This window comes from Humulus lupulus, chromosome 3, assembly GCF_963169125.1.
Source record: "Humulus lupulus chromosome 3, drHumLupu1.1, whole genome shotgun sequence".
NCBI classification, from domain to species: Eukaryota; Viridiplantae; Streptophyta; class Magnoliopsida; order Rosales; family Cannabaceae; genus Humulus; species Humulus lupulus.
In genome coordinates this window covers 14722495-14741926 of record NC_084795.1, presented here as the reverse complement: position 1 = coordinate 14741926, position 19432 = coordinate 14722495, and the positions used below count along the sequence as shown (strand labels likewise).

The 19432-nt window shown below is 37.4% G+C and overlaps 3 protein-coding genes across 3 annotated transcripts; all 3 read right to left on the bottom strand.

The window, feature by feature from the left end:
- Positions 1 to 7246: 7246 nt before the first annotated feature.
- Positions 7247 to 8778, bottom strand: LOC133823675 (protein DOWNY MILDEW RESISTANCE 6-like). Its single transcript, XM_062256526.1, has 3 exons — positions 8312 to 8778; positions 7906 to 8233; positions 7247 to 7507 (listed from the first exon to the last, which is right to left on the bottom strand). Exons 1-3 carry the CDS (start codon positions 8776 to 8778, stop codon positions 7247 to 7249), a joined length of 1056 nt encoding a protein of 351 aa, XP_062112510.1.
- A 2324-nt stretch (positions 8779 to 11102) lies between these two features.
- Positions 11103 to 12895, bottom strand: LOC133822183 (protein DMR6-LIKE OXYGENASE 2-like). The gene is made up of 3 exons (XM_062254431.1): positions 12363 to 12895; positions 11939 to 12266; positions 11103 to 11602 (listed from the first exon to the last, which is right to left on the bottom strand). Exons 1-3 carry the CDS (start codon positions 12827 to 12829, stop codon positions 11342 to 11344), a joined length of 1056 nt encoding a protein of 351 aa, XP_062110415.1. The 5' UTR covers positions 12830 to 12895; the 3' UTR covers positions 11103 to 11341.
- Positions 12896 to 13474: 579 nt separating this feature from the next.
- Positions 13475 to 19110, bottom strand: LOC133823674 (uncharacterized). Its single transcript, XM_062256525.1, has 8 exons — positions 19051 to 19110; positions 17747 to 17824; positions 15275 to 15364; positions 14593 to 15161; positions 14425 to 14494; positions 14095 to 14344; positions 13596 to 14037; positions 13475 to 13484 (listed from the first exon to the last, which is right to left on the bottom strand). Exons 1-8 carry the CDS (start codon positions 19108 to 19110, stop codon positions 13475 to 13477), a joined length of 1569 nt encoding a protein of 522 aa, XP_062112509.1.
- Positions 19111 to 19432: the final 322 nt, after the last annotated feature.

Genomic DNA, 19432 nt, shown 5'->3' with positions numbered 1-19432 from the left:
TCTCCTGAGATTTTTCTGACAACCAATTGGGAGTTGCTATAGATCTCTAGGTTCCCGGCCCCTACTTCTCGAGCCAAGCGCAGTCCGGCCAACATGGCCTCGTGTTCGGCCTCGTTGTTTGAAGCCTTGAACTGGAAACGCAGGGCGCTTTGCAACTTGTGTCCCTGTGGTGACATTAGGATGACTCTGACCCCTGCTCCATTTTCATTTGAGGCTCCATCTACGAAAATCTTCCACAAGGGTGTTGCGAAATCGGCAGGATCATCTTCTTCAGTGATCCCGGAGCATTCCACGATGAAGTCAACCAAGGCCTGCCCTTTGATTGATACCCTAGGGATGTACGCAATATCGAACTGACCCAACTCCATGGCCCACTTCAAGAGCCTTCCCGATGATTCGGGTTTTTGCAACACTTTTCTGAGGGGATGGTTAGTCAGTACTTTTATCGCATGGGCCTGAAAATAAGGCCTAAGCTTTCGGGACGCGATTAGCAGGCAAAATATCAATTTTTAGATTAATAGGTATCGTGATTCCGCACCTAATAACCTTTTGCTCACATAATAGACCGGGAGCTGGGCCTTCCCGTCCTCCCATACTAATGCGGCGCTGACGGCGTGTTCGGTCACGACCAAATAGAGGTACAGCGGTTCTCCCTCCACCGATTTTGCCAATATTGGTGATCGGGCCAGATGTTCTTTTAGCCTTTGGAAAGCCTCTTCGCATTCAGCCGACCATTCGAAACTTTGGCTTCCTCGAAGGACGTTGAAGAACGAGATGCACTTGTCTGTGGCCTTCAAGACAAAACAGCTCAAAGCGGCTATCCGCCCAGTCAGACTCTGAACATCGTTGTGCTTCCGTGGTGAGGGCATCTCAATCAGTGCCTTGATTTTGTCCGGATTGGCCTCTATTCCCGGGTAGCTTACTATGAACCCCAGGAACTTCCTGAATGCCACGCCGAAGGTGCATTTTTTTGGATTCAACTTCATCCCATACCTTCGAATGATCGCGAAGGCTTCGACCAGATCGTCAGAATGTTCCTTGGAGATCTTGGATTTGACCAGCATGTCGTCGATGTAGACCTCCATGTTCCGTCCTAGCTGGGCTCGGAACATTCTGTTGACTAGCCATTGATAGGTGGCTCCGGCATTTTTGAGTCAAAAGGGCATGACGACATAGCAGTTACCCCCTTGTCGGTTTGGAAGCTGGTATGTTCCTGGTCCGCTACATGCATATAGATCTGGTTGTAGCCTAAATAGGCATCCATAAAGCTCAAGATTTCGTAGCCGGATGTTGCGTCCACCATCTGATCAATTCGAGGGAGCGGGAAGGAATCTTTGGGGCAAGCTTTGTTGAGGTCCATGAAATCGATGCACGTTCTCCAAGTCTCGTTCGGCTTTGGCACCAGCACTGGATTGGCTAACCACACGGGGTACAAAGCTTCTCGGATGAAGTTGATCGAGTATAACTTTTCAACTTCCAGCTTGAGGGCTTCTGCCCTTTCCGCACCTAGGGGTCTCCGTTTCTGCCAGACCGGGGTCGCATCCTTGTCGATATTTAAGGTGTGGTAGATGATATTTCAGTCAATCCTGGTCATATCCGAGTGAGACCAGGCCAGTACATCTTGGTTCTCTTTTACCCGGGTGATGATGGCAGCCCGAACCTCCGCACTTAGATTCTTCTCGACTTGGATTATCTTGGTTGGATCGGTGTCGTTGATGCACACCTCCTCAATTTCCTCCATGGGCTCCAGTACAAGGTCTTCCCCAATCCGTGGATCCAGCTCGTCTTCTTCCCGGACAACCCGTCTTAACGGAGGGGGCGGGACTGGATCAGCGTCTTCCTCCTCAAGAGGTTCTTCGCGGACCATGTAAATGGGTCGGGCAGACACGTGGTAACATTTACGGGCGCTCTTCTAATCTCCCCGGACTGTTCCCACTCCTCTGTTATCGCAGGGGAATTTCATGCAGAGGTGGAGGATGAAGGTGATAGCCCCGAAGTCGACCAATGCGGGCTGGCTAAAAATGATGATGTAAGCGGTGGGGCAGTCAACCACCACGAATGTACAAAATTTGAACGAGCTTTGCATCTCGTTCCCTAGTGTTACGGGAAACTGGATTTTCCCTATTGGGAGTATTGAGTCTCCATTGAAGCCGTAGATCTGGGTTGGGCATGAGGCCAGATCTGCCTCAGTTAAGCCAATCGTGACGAAGGCTGGTTTGAACAAGATGTTGACGGAGCTTCCGTCGTCCACCAATACTCGGGACACCAGGTTATTGCCTATTTGGGCATCAATGACTAGAGGGTCATGATGCAGGAAATGGACGTTGCGGGCATCGTCTTTTATGAAGGTGATGGGGAGGTTCATCAACTTCAGGTGTTGAGCCAATGCTTGGACCAAGGCGCATACCTCTTGGTCGTGGTCAAGTTCGCTGAGGTCGCGCTTTTGAAAATTTCGGAACGGTCCTCCCAAATAAGGCCCACCCGAGATGGTGGCTACGTGACCATCTACTCGCGGGGCATGGTCCCGGCAGGGTATGGCATTCCGGGTCCCGGCGCTTGCACAGCGGGGGCCCCCTGAGGGGCTTGTGCTCCCAGGCCCTTTGCGTATCCTCCCTGAGGAGGTGGGTACGCTCCAGGTGCGCCCGGGACCGTGGCCTGTCCGGGGACTGCTGGCAGTCCTGGAACTCCCACAGGCATTCTAACCCACTGGTGGAGATGTCCCAGCTTGATCAAATTTTTGATCTCATCCTTCAGCTGCTGACATTCTTCGGGTTTGTGGCCCACCTCCTTATGGTACGTGCACCTTTTGCTGGTATCCCTTGGGTTCTTTCCTCCTTTGAACATGGGGGTAGGTTTCTGGTAATGAACCGTCCTTTCTGTGGCCAAGTAGATGTTTTCCCAGGTATCCAATAGGTTGGTGTACTCTGAATACTGGGGCTCATAACCCCTATTGCCCTTCTTAGAGGGTTCGGACCGATTTTGTCATTTCCCGGATCTCTTTCCTCGGGAGGGATTCACACTTGCCTCGGTTCCCTCCATCTGGGATGGCTGGGCCCCACCGGGAGCAGTGTTGTACCCGATTAACACGACTCCGTACCCAGGTAAAGGGGTAGACTAGGCCGGGGCATACCCCGAAGATGCAGGGCCATAGACCGCAGGCGCAGGAAAGGTCATTCCAAGCGCAGCTGTCAATCCTGGCGCTATCAGGGGAGTTAGATACTGCTGGGCAGGATAGTGCGCCCCATATCCCGCAAAGGTTTGGGCATTTGGCTGAGGGGCCGGCTACCATCCAAATGCCTGGATTCAGGCGTCCTCCCAATTGATAAAGCCTTGTGCCCTCCTTATGAATTCTTCGAGGGTAGCCGCCTTGATGTGCTGCATGTCGTCCCAGAGGGGGGATCCGGCCCGGATTCTGTATTGTAGGGTCACCAGGCACTGCCCATCATCCACCTTGGTTTTGGAGGCTTCCTCTATAAAATGCTAGATGTGGGCCCTCAACGTCTCCGTGGGGAGCTGCTTGATGCTGGTGAAGGCACTGATCTACATGTCCATCCTCATGGCGGCCACAAACTGTTTGCGGAATGCCGACTGCAGTCCAGAATAGGATTGGATGGATCCTGGCTTGAGCCTCTTCCACCATTCCTCTGCAAGTCCGCCTAGAGTAATTGAAAAGCAGAGGCACTTGCCGTTGTCGCAGACGTGGGCTACGGTCATTAACCCATTGTAACGCAATAGATGATCTCTGGGGTCGGTGTTCCCAGTGTAGGCAGGTAGATTCGAAATTTTGAACCCTTTGGGGAGCACAACATCCAGGATGTGCTTGGCGTAGGGCTCCTTTTCATCTTCTTCGGAGTAGGAGTGTCCTCCTTCCTACTTGCGAACCAGGCAGTCCGTGACCTTTTTTAAGGCAGCCAGCAGTTCCATGAACTGTCTGGCCGTACCATCATCTAGAGGAACTTTCTCGTTCCTTCTGTCGTTGAGATTATTTCTCAAATCGCCTCCTCAAGGGCGAATCTTTTCCTTTCGGGCCCGTTCTTTTTGGGTGTTCAGCCCCTCGCGCAAGTCTACCTAGGACATGTCGTCCCTGGAGCTAAGGGTGTTCGGTTCGTCATCATGCTGGCGTCCTCGGTGATCTTTATTCACGGAGGCGCTCGGGTGGAAAAACCACTCCCGTCCAGTCTACCCTGAGGCAGGGCAGGGCCTGGTACCCCTTTGCGGATTGATCGGGTAGCCCTGTCCTGGGACAGGACACACCCTCTCTTTCCTAGGGAGCGGCCTGGGGTAGGTCCTGGTTTTCTGGATAGGAGGAACTTCCCTCTGGGTGTTTGCATTTCCCTCTGGGTTGGCCGCTTTGGCCTTCCCCTTCTCTTGGGCCGGGTTAACCGGAACCTGTCCGGGAGCTTGTCCCGGGGCTGGAATTGACCTCGCATTTTCGAGCACGTTATTCCTAGCCTGCGGAGCAGGCGATTGTGTTCCTGGAGACAGAACAACTGGAGGACTAGCCGCTAAACCTTGGGCGGCAATGAAGGCTTGGAGGGCCTGGAGGAACTCTTGCATCCTTCGAGTGGCTTCCTTTTGTTCGGAAATCCTGGCCTCTTGGTCCAGGACTTGTTGTCTTAGTTTGGTCACCTCCGGGTTCTCTTAGTTGGGGTCTACTTCTTCTGGGATTGCGGGATCCTCAGCTTCGAGATCATGGTATTCCCCCTCATTTCTCTCCTCTTCCTCATAATCTGCTCCACCTTCATAGTTCTGCAACTCGTCAGGCTGGGACATCTAATGAGGTGTGTCCTCTGGTTGGCTCTGAGGAAGAGGTTGGATAGGCATTGGCTCTCCACTGTCAGTGAAGTGGCAGTGCAGTTCTAAACCAACGACGTACATTCCTGAGGCAGCCTCATCTGCAGGTTACTTATGGGGACATAGCTCCACGCTTCTTGGGATGATGTCGGTATCGGGGATACTTTACCACGCCAAACTCGGCCAATCGACCTAGGTCCGTTTACCAACATCCCCCTCCATTTACCAGGGTCCCGGTCCGTTTACCAAGACCCGGGTTCATCCACAGTGATCCTGGCCTAATCTTGGACTTGGGAGCCACAACCGCTTCTACCGCATCTCAGGAGACATCCCGGTACGCGGTCTCGGGTATATACAACCTGCCCCAGCGATGGTCCCAGCTTACACTCCCGGATGCCCTTTGGGTCTTGCTGAGACTTGGGCTGCCAATATTCATTTTCTCTTCGTCTAATGGGCTCGATCTGGGCTTTAACTACGTGGAAGGCGGCTCATGGACTTAGAGTGTGGATCCGTACATTTTAGAAGAAATGGGGATAACAAGAATAATCTAGAATATATTAGGTTTATTAATGTCATTTTGTTTATTTACTTTATATTATCATAATTGTGAGAGTTCTATAAATACCTCACTTGTTTTTATTGTAAGGGAATTTTTGGGAATTGATATTTGAAATAGAGTTTTGAGAATCTCTCATATTTGAGGTTTTCCCCTTATTGCCATGGATTTGGCATGAGCATTGCTCAACCTAATAAATCCATTGCACTATTTTATCCTACCAAAATTTTCGTAGCAAATACCAAAACTTTGGTGGCTAATTAAAGTACATTTTAGTAACAAGGTCTGTATCAAAACCCCTTATCTTTACCTTTTGATATACTTAAACCCCAATTTTTTATTTTTACGGTGAAACCTCTCGATCCACCATTCTATTAGTAAATCCACAATCCTAGTTTTTTTTGTCTGTTAGTTGCCAGCATGGAGCCACGTGACCATCTAATACCAATGTTACGTCATAATTCATTAATTATTTTAAAATTTAAAAATTATTAAAAATTAAAAATCATTTTAATTTAAAATAAGAATGAAAAGAAAGATTTTAGAATTAAAAAGTAAAAAAGCAAAATTTCATCTCCTACCCGATATATCATCATCAAAACCATTTCCATCATCATTAAACTTTAGATTAAGTTTGTTCTCATCTCCAACCTCAATCAATGTTAGGAACAAAATATTAAAAAAAAATCCCACCAAATATCAACACCAACAACTAAAAATCCTAGTTATAAACAACACAATAAATCTACAATCAAACAACTCCAATAAACTCACAATCAAACCCATAAGTTCACAACACAAACCATTAAACATAAAACAAAAATCAATGATTTAAACTAATACGGAATCCCAGCAGTTCTCGTTACTCGTCGCCCCAGATCCCCCAGCCCTAGCACATCGTCGGCCCACATCTCTCCGTGTCGCCCAGTCGCGTCCGTGAGCCTAGCGCCTGCGAGGTTGTTCGTCCAACATCAGTGAGCCTATCCCAGATCCAACTCCTCCCGTCGACGAAGGCCTCGCATGGATCCTGCCACCTCTAGCCCAGATCCATCTTCTCCTTCCGTTGATGAAGGCCTTGCACAGATCCTCCATCACACCCTCACTTTATCTCCCAAAGTTGTCCCAAATCCGCTCACACAACCAACGACGTCCACAACCTCCGTCCCCAGCCACCGATTTGCAGTTCACATCCCCAGCCACCGAAGAAGGAGAGCTGAGATGAGGCAAGGTGATGGTGAGTGGAACGGTAGAGAGATATAGAGGAAGAGAGAAACCTGATTTTAGGTTTTCTTTTTTATTTGTTTTTTATTATTTAATTTTTAAATTAGAAAGGTTTTTTATTTTTTAATTAATTTAAATATTTATATTAATTTTTTAATTTAAAATAATTAAATATTTATGACTACGTGACATTAGTTTAGATAACCACGTGACTCCATACTGGCAACTAACAAAGAAAACTAAATGGATTGTAGATTTTCTAACGGAATGGGAGATTGGGAGGTTTCTAGTAAAAAAAAAAAAGTTAAGTGTATCAAAATATAAAAATAAAAGAGTTTTGCTGCCAATTATCTTTCAAAGATTAACAACCTTATAAATTCTTAATTTTCTTATATTACTAGTATTTTAGCTTTCCATAAAACTAATTAGCTCAAAAAACTCATTGAAATTTTGACACAAACTCTATAAAAAGTACTATACATGTAAAGCTGATTTATCATTTAATACCATTTTCGAATAGTGCTCTACAAACTTAGAAATTTAGGATGTAGTTTAATAAGAAAGTTTGAAGTAATTTATCTTTAACAAACAAGAAAAGGAAAGGGATTAAACATTTTGACAAGGTCCAAATCATAAAAAGGACTCGTATCAAATGGTAAATAATAATGAATCTATTCATGCTTTTTTTTCATGTCGAAACTCGAAAGCTTCCTTCACCATTCGCCTCGTTCCTTCTTGCCTTAGGAATTCTTCTATGAACTCTGCAAACTCATACCTTCGATAGAGAGGAGGGTGTTCTTCATCAACCAACTCTTCAATTGGACTAATCCATGTGTTCTGGTTTGGTCCATAGAACATAGCTAGTGATATTCGAGGTAACATTTTGTTGGTCACAGCTCTATGGTGCACACTCTTGTATCTTCCATTGGTTAGTACCTACATGGAAATCACTTTAGTTCATCCTAACCATCCAATGACAATCAAATCATGATTTATAAATAAAAAATAAATCAAATGATGATCGAATTGGTTGGTGCCGGTCATCATTTTAAATCACGACATTTTGACTCTTGATTAAGGCAAGAGGATTTGTAAATTATTTTAAGTTTATATTATGATTAAAAATTCAAGAGGAAAAACTAGTGGGGAGTTTTTTATGTATAAAAGATTCCAGAAATGGTGCATTATCACATGCTTCTGTCTTCTTGCTTCAGTTATGTTATATTAATTATATTGCAAGAGATATCCTCCAAGGTTCTTACTTCTCTTATTTAAAGATTAATAAAAAAAAATTAAGTTAGAAAAAGAAAATTTTGCACAAGTAATTACTGTACCTGAAGTTGATCACCTAGATTAATAACAAATGAATCTGGGACTGGTTTGACATCAACCCATTTCTCATCTTTGATCACTTGGAGACCACTTACTTCCTCTGATTGCATCAACACTGTGAGAGCATAATAATCAGTATGAACAGCCAGCCCAAGTGTGAGCTCAGGGTCTGGACATGGCGGGTAGAAGTTGGCTTGTGCTTTCAATATTGGCTTCACACCTAACTTGCTTTGTAAGCTATTCTTCTCCAACCCAAGACTTTGAGATATTAGGCCGAAAATTATCTCCATCAACTTGTTAATCTCCTTTGCATATTGAACTAAAACCTCTCTAAACAAGAAAAAAAAAAGTAGCATTAAAAGGAATATTATGACACAATAGTACTAGAATACTAAACTAGATATATACCGATAATTAGGAGGATTTTCTGGTAACAAAGTGACAAAATCTCCATTAGGATCCCAAACATGATTAAAGTTTTCGCTCCACATTGTGACCTCTTGGTTTTGAAATTTAAGGAAGTAGTTCATAATTCTGGCTTCTTTGGTATGATCTGTAGAGAAGAGCTTGGATCTTTCTTGAGGAGGCAGTTTGAATAAATCAGAAATGGCAGTCAACATTCTTTTGCACAAGTCTTGAGGGACTCCATGGTTTATGATTTGGAAGAAGCCATACTCTTCACATGCTTGTGTTATCTTATCAAGTAGAATCTGGGAAGGACCATCTTGGTTGCTATGATCAATACTCAAGTCAATGATGGGAATTGAGGCAAAAGTTGACACTTTTGAGAGTTGTGGCCTATTATCCTCCGGAAGAATGAAATTTTGTGAAAGGGAAAGAGGAGCACTGTCTTTGGCCATTTGAAATGACTCCATTTTCTTGAGAGAGGGAGAGAGAGATTATTGACAAGGGTTGCAATTTGCAAAGGCAAGAAAAGATGTCTTAATGAGAGAAAATGTAGGATTTTGGCTCATTCCAAACACGCTGTTGATACTCATCAATTTTTTATGGGATTTTTACAATTATATATATATAATATAAAATAATTACAAAAATCACATACAAAATTTTATTTACAAAAATATCAAATTATATAAGTAATATACCTGAATTTGAAACTAACCCGAAATCTCGTTTTCCCCGTTTTTCTAGATTTTAAAAAGTAACTTTTTGGTTACTTAAAATGTTAACAAGTTACCAATTTGTTACTTTTTTCATGAAAAGTTTATTTTTAGAGCATATTATTTTATATACATTATAGTTACCTCCAAAACTTATTTGCTGAAACTATTTTATCTTGAGCCACAAATTAGTCATTTTAAGTTATATTATAGTGTCTTATTATTTATGATACGTTTACGTTGTCGATTAGTCATTTTTTATAAACGAATGAGTTACAAAAAAATATAACAAATTACTATATAACTTATTATTAAAAGTTACTCTTAGTATATTGTACAATACTTTTGTAATGAAATATTTTAATTCACTTTTTAGTCACTAATATAATTTACATAGGAGTAATAATGTTTTTTAATTAATCAAACAAAAAAGAAACTTAAAAGTTACCATATACTTTATTAAAAAAAATTAATTTAGTATACTACACAATAACTTTTAAATGAAAATTTTCCATAGACTTTTTTAGTCACTCATGTAATTTACATATCTGATTATTAATATATTTTTACATTACCTTCAAGTCTATTTTTAAAACTAATTACTTATCATATAATATAAAAAAAAATTACTCCTTTAATTCAAAGTTATCATGAATAGCTTATTAGAAAATGATTTCATTTAGTATACTGCACATTTACTTTTAAAAGCTACATTTTCGTTGCATTTTATAAATCATTTAAGATACTAATTGGTTACCTTTTGATATATGACTAACTTTTTTAGTATGCCACAAATTTAAAGTAACCAACAAACTTAGCAACTTACCAAAAAGAGTCTTATGTTCTATTTAAAAGTTTCCAAATAATATACTAAAGAATCTATTATAAAAAAGTTAGTTGAAATGTTTTTAAATAACTTGAAAGTTATTTAGAATACTATATGGTATCTTTTAAATGTAAAATAAGAATACAAATGTTAGTATATTAAATTTTGTTTAAGTTTAAAATTTAGTTATTTTTTGCTTAAGATAATATAAAAAAAGAAACTAAAATGTTGTTTTTTATTCTGGTCATCTTCTCCGGTGACGGCGAAAAAACATATACTTCCCACATATCAAAATAATCACATTGAAGAGTAGGTGGCGATAGTACTACTATTGAGCCCAACCGACTAGTGTGTGGCTAGAAATTTTTTTTTTTTTTAAATTAAGGAAAAAGAAAGAGAATGTACGAAACTTAAAAAAAAATAAACACGGTGAAGAGAGAGAGACCATATACTCTTTTAAAGCTGCCAAAACTTACATAATAAGACAAGCATGTAACGTATAAAATATATTCACAAATTCTTTAAATTACGGTACAAATAACGATATTTTTGTAAATAAAAATGCACACATCATATTTGTAAATAAAATGCAAATAACGGTGTGAGGTGTAAATTGATCATTTTTTATTATATTGGTTTTTATAAAATATTGTTCACCTTTCTATTAAACTACAAATAAGTCAACTAAATTTTTTAACAACTCAAGTAAACCTAATACAATTATATGAAACATGATCGAAGTCGCAAGAACAGACACTGTTTAATTAGACAATTCACGCTATTGATTTTTGATGAGATTTGTAAAGATCTCCAAAAATAGTTGTTGAGCTTTACACACTTAGGACCGATTTGGTAGAGCTTTTAGCACTTCTTTTTGAAAAAGTTGAAGAATTAAAACATTTGTTAAACAATCGGAAAGCAGCTTATTATAATTTTTTTTTTCACACGTTAATAAAACGATTCTTTATTTGTAATTTAACTAGATATTAACTTCAATTACATAGCAACTACTAAAATAGCTTATAATTTAATTGGCATTTATGCCTCTTTAATTTATCGCAAGTTAAATTAATAAAACGATTCTTGATGACAAAACAATAATCAAGAATAGTTATGAACCATACATTCAAATACTAACCACGTTATAAATTCTTCACTGTCTTTTATTTATTGATATTTTATTTTGTCTTGAGAATAATTAGTCCAAAAAATATATCAAAGAAATTGTGATGCATATACATTAGAACAAATGTTTTATATGTTAATCTAATTCTTTATTAGATATTACGAGATTTACGAATTGTACTCTCTACCCACTCAAGACTTTAAGATAATATTAAGACAATAACCATTAATTACATATAGTTTAAGAAAGTTTTAAGTACTTTTTCTATTAATAATAAGCTATGTATGATTTATTGCAACAAAAATTAACAAACAAGAACAGTTAGCGGAAAGAAGAAAAAAAAGTGTTAATTAGGATACAATTCTTCATGCTTGTTGTTCACGCCGAATCTCGAAAATTTCCTTCGCCCTTCGCCTTGTTCCTACTTGCTTTTTGACTTCTTCCATATACTCTGAAAACTCATATCTTCGGTAGAGAGGAGGGTGTTCTTCGTCAACCAACTCTTCAACTGGACCAATCCAAGTGTTCTCGTTTGGTCCATAGAACATAGCTAGTGATATTCGAGGTACCATTTTGTTGTTCACGGCTCTATGGATAACACTCTCGTATCTTCCATTACTTAGGACCTACATGGAAATAATCAATTTAGTTCATCCTCACCATCCAATGCCAATGGGTGAGACCCCGTTATAGAAATGTTGATTAAAGGAATGTAAAACTCAATTATTCAAATAGATTAGAATTATTCTCAAATAAAGCTAAAAAATGAAACTCTCCTGCAAAAACAATCTCTTAAATCATCAAATATAAACTTACTCAAACATACGATAATAGATTTGATATTCTCATTCTCACCAAATCAAACTTCCTATTCCAAACAACGGCTTATAATTTACTACACTTCTCTTTTTAAAAATCTTTTTTTTTAAAAAATGACAATTTTGCACAAGTAAATATTGTACCTGAAGTTGATCACCAATATTGACAACAAATGAATCTGGGACTGGTTTAACATCAACCCAATTCCCATCTTTGATCACTTGGAGACCATTCACTTCCTCTGATTGCATCAACACTGTGAGGGCATAAAAATCAGAATGAACAGCCAGTCCAAGTGTGAGCTCAGGGTCTGGACATGGCGGGTAGAAGTTGGCTAGTGCTTTCAACATTGGCTTCTCACCTAACTTGCTTTGTAAACAATTCCTCTCCAGGCCAAGACTTTGAGATATTAGCCCGAAAATGATCTCCATCAACTTATTAATCTCCTTTGCATATTCAACAAAAAGTTCTCTGCAAAAAAAAACAGAGAGAAATTAGCATCAAACCAAAAAATAATTGACAGAGTAGTAGCACAACTTAAATTTTGATACTAAATTAGATAGATACCGATATAGAGGGGGATTTTCTGGTAACAAAGTGAAAAAATCTCCATTAGGATCCCAAGGATGGCTAAAGTTTTCGCTCCACATTGTGACCTTGTCTTGGTTTTGAAATTTAAGGAAGTAGTTCATAATTCTGGCTTCTTTGGTATGATCTGTAGAGAAGAGCTTGGACCTTTCTTGAGGAGGCAATTTGAATAAATCAGAAACGGCTGTCAACATTCTTTTGCACAAGTCTTGAGGGACTCCATGGTTTATGATGTGGAAGAAGCCATACTCTTCACAAGCTTCTGTTATCTTATCAAGTAGAACCTCATGGGAAGCACCATCTTTGTTGATAACACTAAAATCAATTATGGGAATTGAGTCCAAAGTTGACACTTTTGAGAGTTGTGGCCTCTTTTCTTCCGGAAGAATGAAATTTTGTGAAAGGGAAAGAGGAGTGTTGTCTTTGGCCATTTGAAATGACTCCATTTCTTCCGAGAGAGAGATAGAAAGAAAGAGAGAAATTATTGATAAAGGGTTGCAAGTTGCAAGCCAAAGTAAAGATATGATTATAATGAGAGAAAATGGAGGATTGTGGCTCATTCTAAACCAAAAAAAAAAAATCACCAATCCTCTATTTCCTGTCTCATTCATGTCCCCGCCAGTTACATTTTGCTACCTAATTTAAAATACCACGTATACATTTGGAAGACCAGTATCATTTAAAAAGAATTATTAACTTTTGTCATTAATCCACCCATATAGAGAGGGAGGGATTATGTTTGGCGGGACAAAGGATTGATTGGCAATCCATAGTAATTTCAAGCACTATAAAAAAAATTACTAAACTGCATACAATTGTCTTAGTGAAATTTAAGAAATATGTGCTTTTTTATTTTCTTGAGTGCAGTTCCCAAAAACAGAATAAAATAGAACCAAATAAAAGGGCGATAACAAAAGAAAACATAACATGAATATGCACAAATGAAATGCCAAATAAGAAGTTCTCAAATTAACTAATAACTAGCTTTATTTATGTTCTTTGACTGATAACTAGCTGCAATGCACAATCCACTGATTGTTCACTTGAATTCCTCCTTCATTTCGGTGCCATTTTGCCTTGATTTCTTTCGTTCACATATCCCTGCAACAAACATAAAAAAATCAATATGAAAAAAAAAGCTATTAATATATATATATATATATATATATATATAAAGGGAGAAGATAGAGATAGATGATTGACAATGATAACCTTTCCATTTCAAGCAGGTCTTCAAGCATTAAATCCCACTCAAAATCATCACACAGATACTCCATAGAATGCTCTAAGTTATAGTTATGCACTTTCAAAATCTCCTCAGTTAAGCTGTTCAAACTAAATCCCATTTCAGCAACTTTATCCAGAATGGCTTCCTCTTCAACTTTTGTATTATCACTACCTAACAAATCATCATCATCTTCAGGTGCAACAATCTCTGGTAGAGATTCATCATCATCTTCAGCTGCCACAATATCTGATACAGGTAGAGATTCATCTTCAACATCAGTACTGAAATCTCCATCATCATCTTCTTCTTCATCATCATATTCATCTTCTCCATCTTCATCATCATGTTCATCTTCTTCTTTTTCATCATCATATTCATCATCTTCATCATCTTTATAATCTTCTTCACCATATTCATCTTCTTCTTCTTCATCATCATCATACTCATCATCTTCTTCATCGTCTTTATAATCTTCTTCACCACCTTCATCTCCTTCATCATCATTTTCTTCCTTATTTTCCCCTTCATCATCTTCTTCATAAGCACGATCCATAGTCTTCTTAGTCCTGACTTCATTGAACAATAATTTCCCCATGGTCTGGTGTACTAATGGATCTTCAAAAAAGTGACAATTCTTAAACTTCTTCAGACTCGACTCCACAAACTCATTATTCCACTTTGCATGATCAACAAATCTCAACGAGTCAAATCGTGGATAATAATAAGAAGCAACCTGTGAAAGAATACTACATATATATATCACTATATAACTTGTATGTATATATATATACACAAAAACTGAAATATACGTACAGCCATCTTCTTCACTCCCTCCATGAAATCTTGTATTTTTCTGAGATTTTTATCATTTTCTTCGACCATCCTACAAAAACGAATATACAACTAAAATAATAATAATAATAATAATAATAATCATGAATATTGAAAATGGTCAACATCAATGGAAATTTTTTAGCTTACATTGAGGAGGGATTTTCTTCACTGGAAAATGCTTCGTCAAGCTCACCTTGATCAAGATCATCACAAGACAAATTCAAATCTAACAATAATTCAGTGTCTTTCTCAACCTTACTATCAAAAGCTATGTTGTCATTAGTTTTGTTACGTTCTTGAAACTTTTGGATCAAACTATCGGTGATAAGACCTGAGACCTTGACTAGTACATCGATTAGTTCCGATGAAGAATTTAAACGTCCAGAGCTTTCCAAGGTTTCCTCAGACCTCGAAGAAGAAGCAGAAGAAAAAGAAAAAGAAGTAGAACTGGTACTTGGTAAAACAAAGTCTATGGTTTTACCGGTTACAAAGATTCTCAAAGGTTTCAGATTTAACCTGAAAGCCTCGTAAAGATCTTCATCGTCAATAAGAGAGATTTCGTCAGAGTCTTCATCAATGTACGTTAAGGAAAAGTCTTGATCTTCGGAAGAAATGTTAAAGAGATGAAGAATTTTCTCTCTGAGTCCACGCAAGTCAGAAAAATTGGTTCCATTTGGAGCAACAGTAAAACGTCGAACACTGTTGCGATATTTAACCTAAACAATAATTAAGCAAATTAACTACTTTGTAAATTTTCACACAGTTTGAAGAACATAATATTATGAAAATGTATATATATATATATTAAAAATATAAATAAAAAACTCACCTTGACCACTCTAGATTCCATGAAATCCTTCCCTTTTGATTTTGTTGATGGAGTACTTCGAAGAGAATACAGAAAAACAGTGATGATATACTGATGACCATTATTTTAAATATCTTGTTATGTAACAATAATATCCTTGATTTGTGCTATTTCAATATTTTTGAATTTGAAGTAAGTTTTTTCTTCCCAAAAAAAAGAGAGAGTTTTGTTTTAATTACCTAATTTATTAATTATACTATTCTTCCTTTAAAAAAATCCTTATTTTAATAACAAATTGATCTTCAAGAATCAACAACACTTTGTAATACTCTTAGTTTCCCTATTATATAGAATCAACAGTTTTAATTAGGACGATTGTGTTTTTATGGACGATTAAAATTTACTTTTTTTTCCTCCATAAATGATTGCATCATATTATGTTGTTAAAAAACAATATTTACTCCTTTTTAATTTGCTTGACAAGCTCAGGAATCAAATTATCAATAATTTAAAATATAAAGAAATTTGCTTCATTCATCGTCATCATTTTCAATATCGAAAGATGATATATATTTTCAACTTTCATATAATTTAGTTAGATTTCATTGATAATATAAATTTGAAATAATGTATCTCTAAAAAAATATATATTGTAATAGTTTTGAATTTTCCTACCTAATATTACTTCTTATGTATTATTATTATTATTATTATCAATATTTTTGGTTCAAAGATAATAAGGGAAATTAATCAAAGATTAGAAGTAATTTCGCATATGTATATTTAAGGATTGTTACTAAATATGTATATTTAAGGATCGTGACTATACATATGTAAAAACGACGACCAAATGTACACTAAAACCAGTTATATAATCAAAGATTAGAATTAATTTCGATAACAAATAAGATATCTTCACTATTTATTTGCATATAGTTGCATAACGATATATTCTAGTAGAAAGACTTGGCAAATAAATATAGTTAATTAATTACAAATTCATCCCTTTATTCTTCAATTTTCCAATAGTTAGGTGTATTTGTAAAGTTATTGGTGATTAAAATGGAATGTGACTACAAGAAAAATCAGTTTTATGGGTGACACGCTGTCACTCCTAATATTGGGATTATCAGAGATGACAAGGTGTCAGTCGCCTCTAATATTGTTGAAACAATATTAGGGGTGACATGTCGCCCGTGATATACAATATTCTTGCCCCTAAAATTTTAATATACCTAGTCCTAATGTCCCTTCTTCTTCTCTCTGTGCCGATTGCAAAAAAAAAATTTCTCCTCTCACCCGAAATCCCCTTTCAGTTTCTCTCTATCCTCATCTCTCAAATCATTTTCTTTCTCAAATCCCTTAAATAATTTTGGTTATCTCTCTCACAAAACCCCCAAATCTCGTTTCTCTCTATCCCTCTCTCTTAATTTTTTTTTTACTTCTTCTCTTTTGCCTACACCTCCACCACCACGCCACACTGACGACCTTCGCGCCTCCACCACGATGCCGACGACCCCTGCGCCTCCACCACGCCAAAATGCCTCCACCGATCGGATGTAAGTTGTAATTTTTATTTTAGTTTCTTAAAACAGTAAGATTATATATATATATATTTTTTTGGTCTTATTTGTATTTTATTAATAACTATTATATATATATTTGTGTTGGTGTTTAGAAATTGAAGGAGAGAAAGGGAACATTGAAGCATAATAGGAAAATTGTATAAAGCTATTTTTTTTATTTGATTATGTTGTCTTAATTAGTTTAATTTAGTTGATAAAAAATATAATGTAATAATTAAATAATAAAATATTAATGCAATAATTAATAAGATAATTAAATAATAAAATATTAATGTAATAATTAATAATATAATTAAGTAATAAAATATTAATTTAGTAATTAATAAGATAATTAAATAATAATCAATTAATTTAATAATTATATTATCAATTAATTAAATAATAATAATAAAGTCATAGACATACATCTAGTGGATGTCTTGGGGATAGTAATCCGAGTCAATGTATTCATCTAGTATTCCTCATTTTTTGAGGAGTAGTAAATGTTTGCTTACTTTTTCCAAGAGATCCACTAGATCGGAATATGGTAGGTTAGAGTTAAAATAAAATAATTAAATAATAATTATAACATGAATTCAATAAAACGATAAGACTTTGGAAGACATCATAAACTACGTTGAGAAAATATTTCATTTTTGTTAATTTTCTCTTTCTCAAATTCTTCCATCCTCATTTCGTCTACCGAATGTTCAGATGTTGCCTATGCCTGATAGCGACAATATTTCTAGAGTTTCGTCTTCTCAAGCTCCAACTTCAGCCTATCCTTCCATGTACGTGGCAGCGTCATCTCAACCTATGGCACCTCCATGCATGTACGAAGCAACACCATCACCTTATATGTGGCCGATTCCACCGTCGTCGCAGCCATTGTACCCCTACATGTATGGACCAGGATCATCCACATTACCTCCCCAATATCCCTAGTTGATGTTGTCGCCGCAGCCACCACAACTGCAACAAGAAGACAATATGGATGACGAGGCAGCTGATTTAGGAGACTAGGTTTATATTATTCTTAGTAATTGTTACATTATATTAACAATATGGATATTTTTTTATCTTAATTAACTAATTTGATTATTTAATATAATATTTTATTTTTAATATATTTATTTTCAATGATTTAAATTTTAATTAATTAATTTTTAATTTTTAAAATAATTTTATTATTTTGTATAAATAAAAATGTATTAGGAGCGACGGTCACCCCTAATAATTAAGTATCAAGGGCGGCTGGTGACATATTAGGGGTGACACATTGACCAAAAGTTATGCCACATGTGAAAAAATTTGGGGTGACATCTCAACTTTTAGGGGTGACCCATTAATCTTCCCTAATGAACACCATTAAGCACATTTTATTAGGAGCGACGTTTATGGTTATTAAGGGCGACAAGCGTCGCCCCTAAGAGTGATTTATGTTGTAGTGTGTAGTTAATGGAAATTACTTATACTTTGTTTAATCAAGTAATTGCATTATAATACTATAATAAGAGATCATTTAGGAGCATCAATTACTCTCTAATCCTCAAGGCCGACCATCTCCAATGTATATGCAAATATTGTGTTATATTTTGCACAAAAAGTACGTATTTGACACAATTTTTACAATTGTACTCCAACACACAAGTGTAAAAGTTTATGCAAAAATGAATCATACATTAATGCTCATTTAATATTTATTCAAAATATGAAGAAAAAAATAATTTTCTTTTGTATTTTATTATTATCCCACTAAAGAAATAAAAAAAAATGAAGTAAAAGTCTACATTTACATTTAATATTGATGTTTACGGTAAGATCTCGTCAACGATATTAGGTCAGAAAACTCAAAGCGTAGTAACAAAATAACATAGAAGGAACTTAGAAAGAACTTGAGGGGTGAGAATATTTCTTAATAGCCTGAGTATACAATGAATTTTCCAACTCCTTTGTTGGAGGGGTAAATATCTATTTATAGTGGAGCTCTAATGACTCCTGATACATTGTGGTTCCAGGAGACATGATTTTAGAAAAGTACATTCTCAGGGTAGTGGCATAGGTCGTAGTGGAGCAGAAGATTGTGGTGTCGTACATGGTAAGAGGTATGCAGGTAGTGCCTCCACTATTTGTAAAAATGCAAACCACCACTACTTGTCTGATACAGATGTCAGGGTCACGCCTCTGTCCTCCTCACAGTCGTACATCTCGTATGCGTACACGTTCACGTACCTTGTACGTAATGGTTATTCTCACATTTTCATGACATGTATTTGCTCCAAGCTCTTCCATATTACGCTAAGTGTGGGAAAGCTTGTGAGTTATCATGAATGATATACTCAGTCGTCCTCATCACTCTTGGCTTGACACCAAATAATTGTTAGGTCTCTCTTAGTGTTCCTCATACGCCCATTCATGAGGTCTCAAACATTACATATAGTAAGAAGCCACGGTGAGGGTGTGCCTTGCTGGTGGCACATGATTTAGGAAGGGAAGCAAGGCCTCTTCAGCAAGGCATGAGGTGCATGTGATGGGACAAGGTGCCTCGAGCGAGTCCTCGGGCTGCTGAGACGCAAGGTCTCGCATGGATTCTCGGGCGCAAGACAGGTGTCCT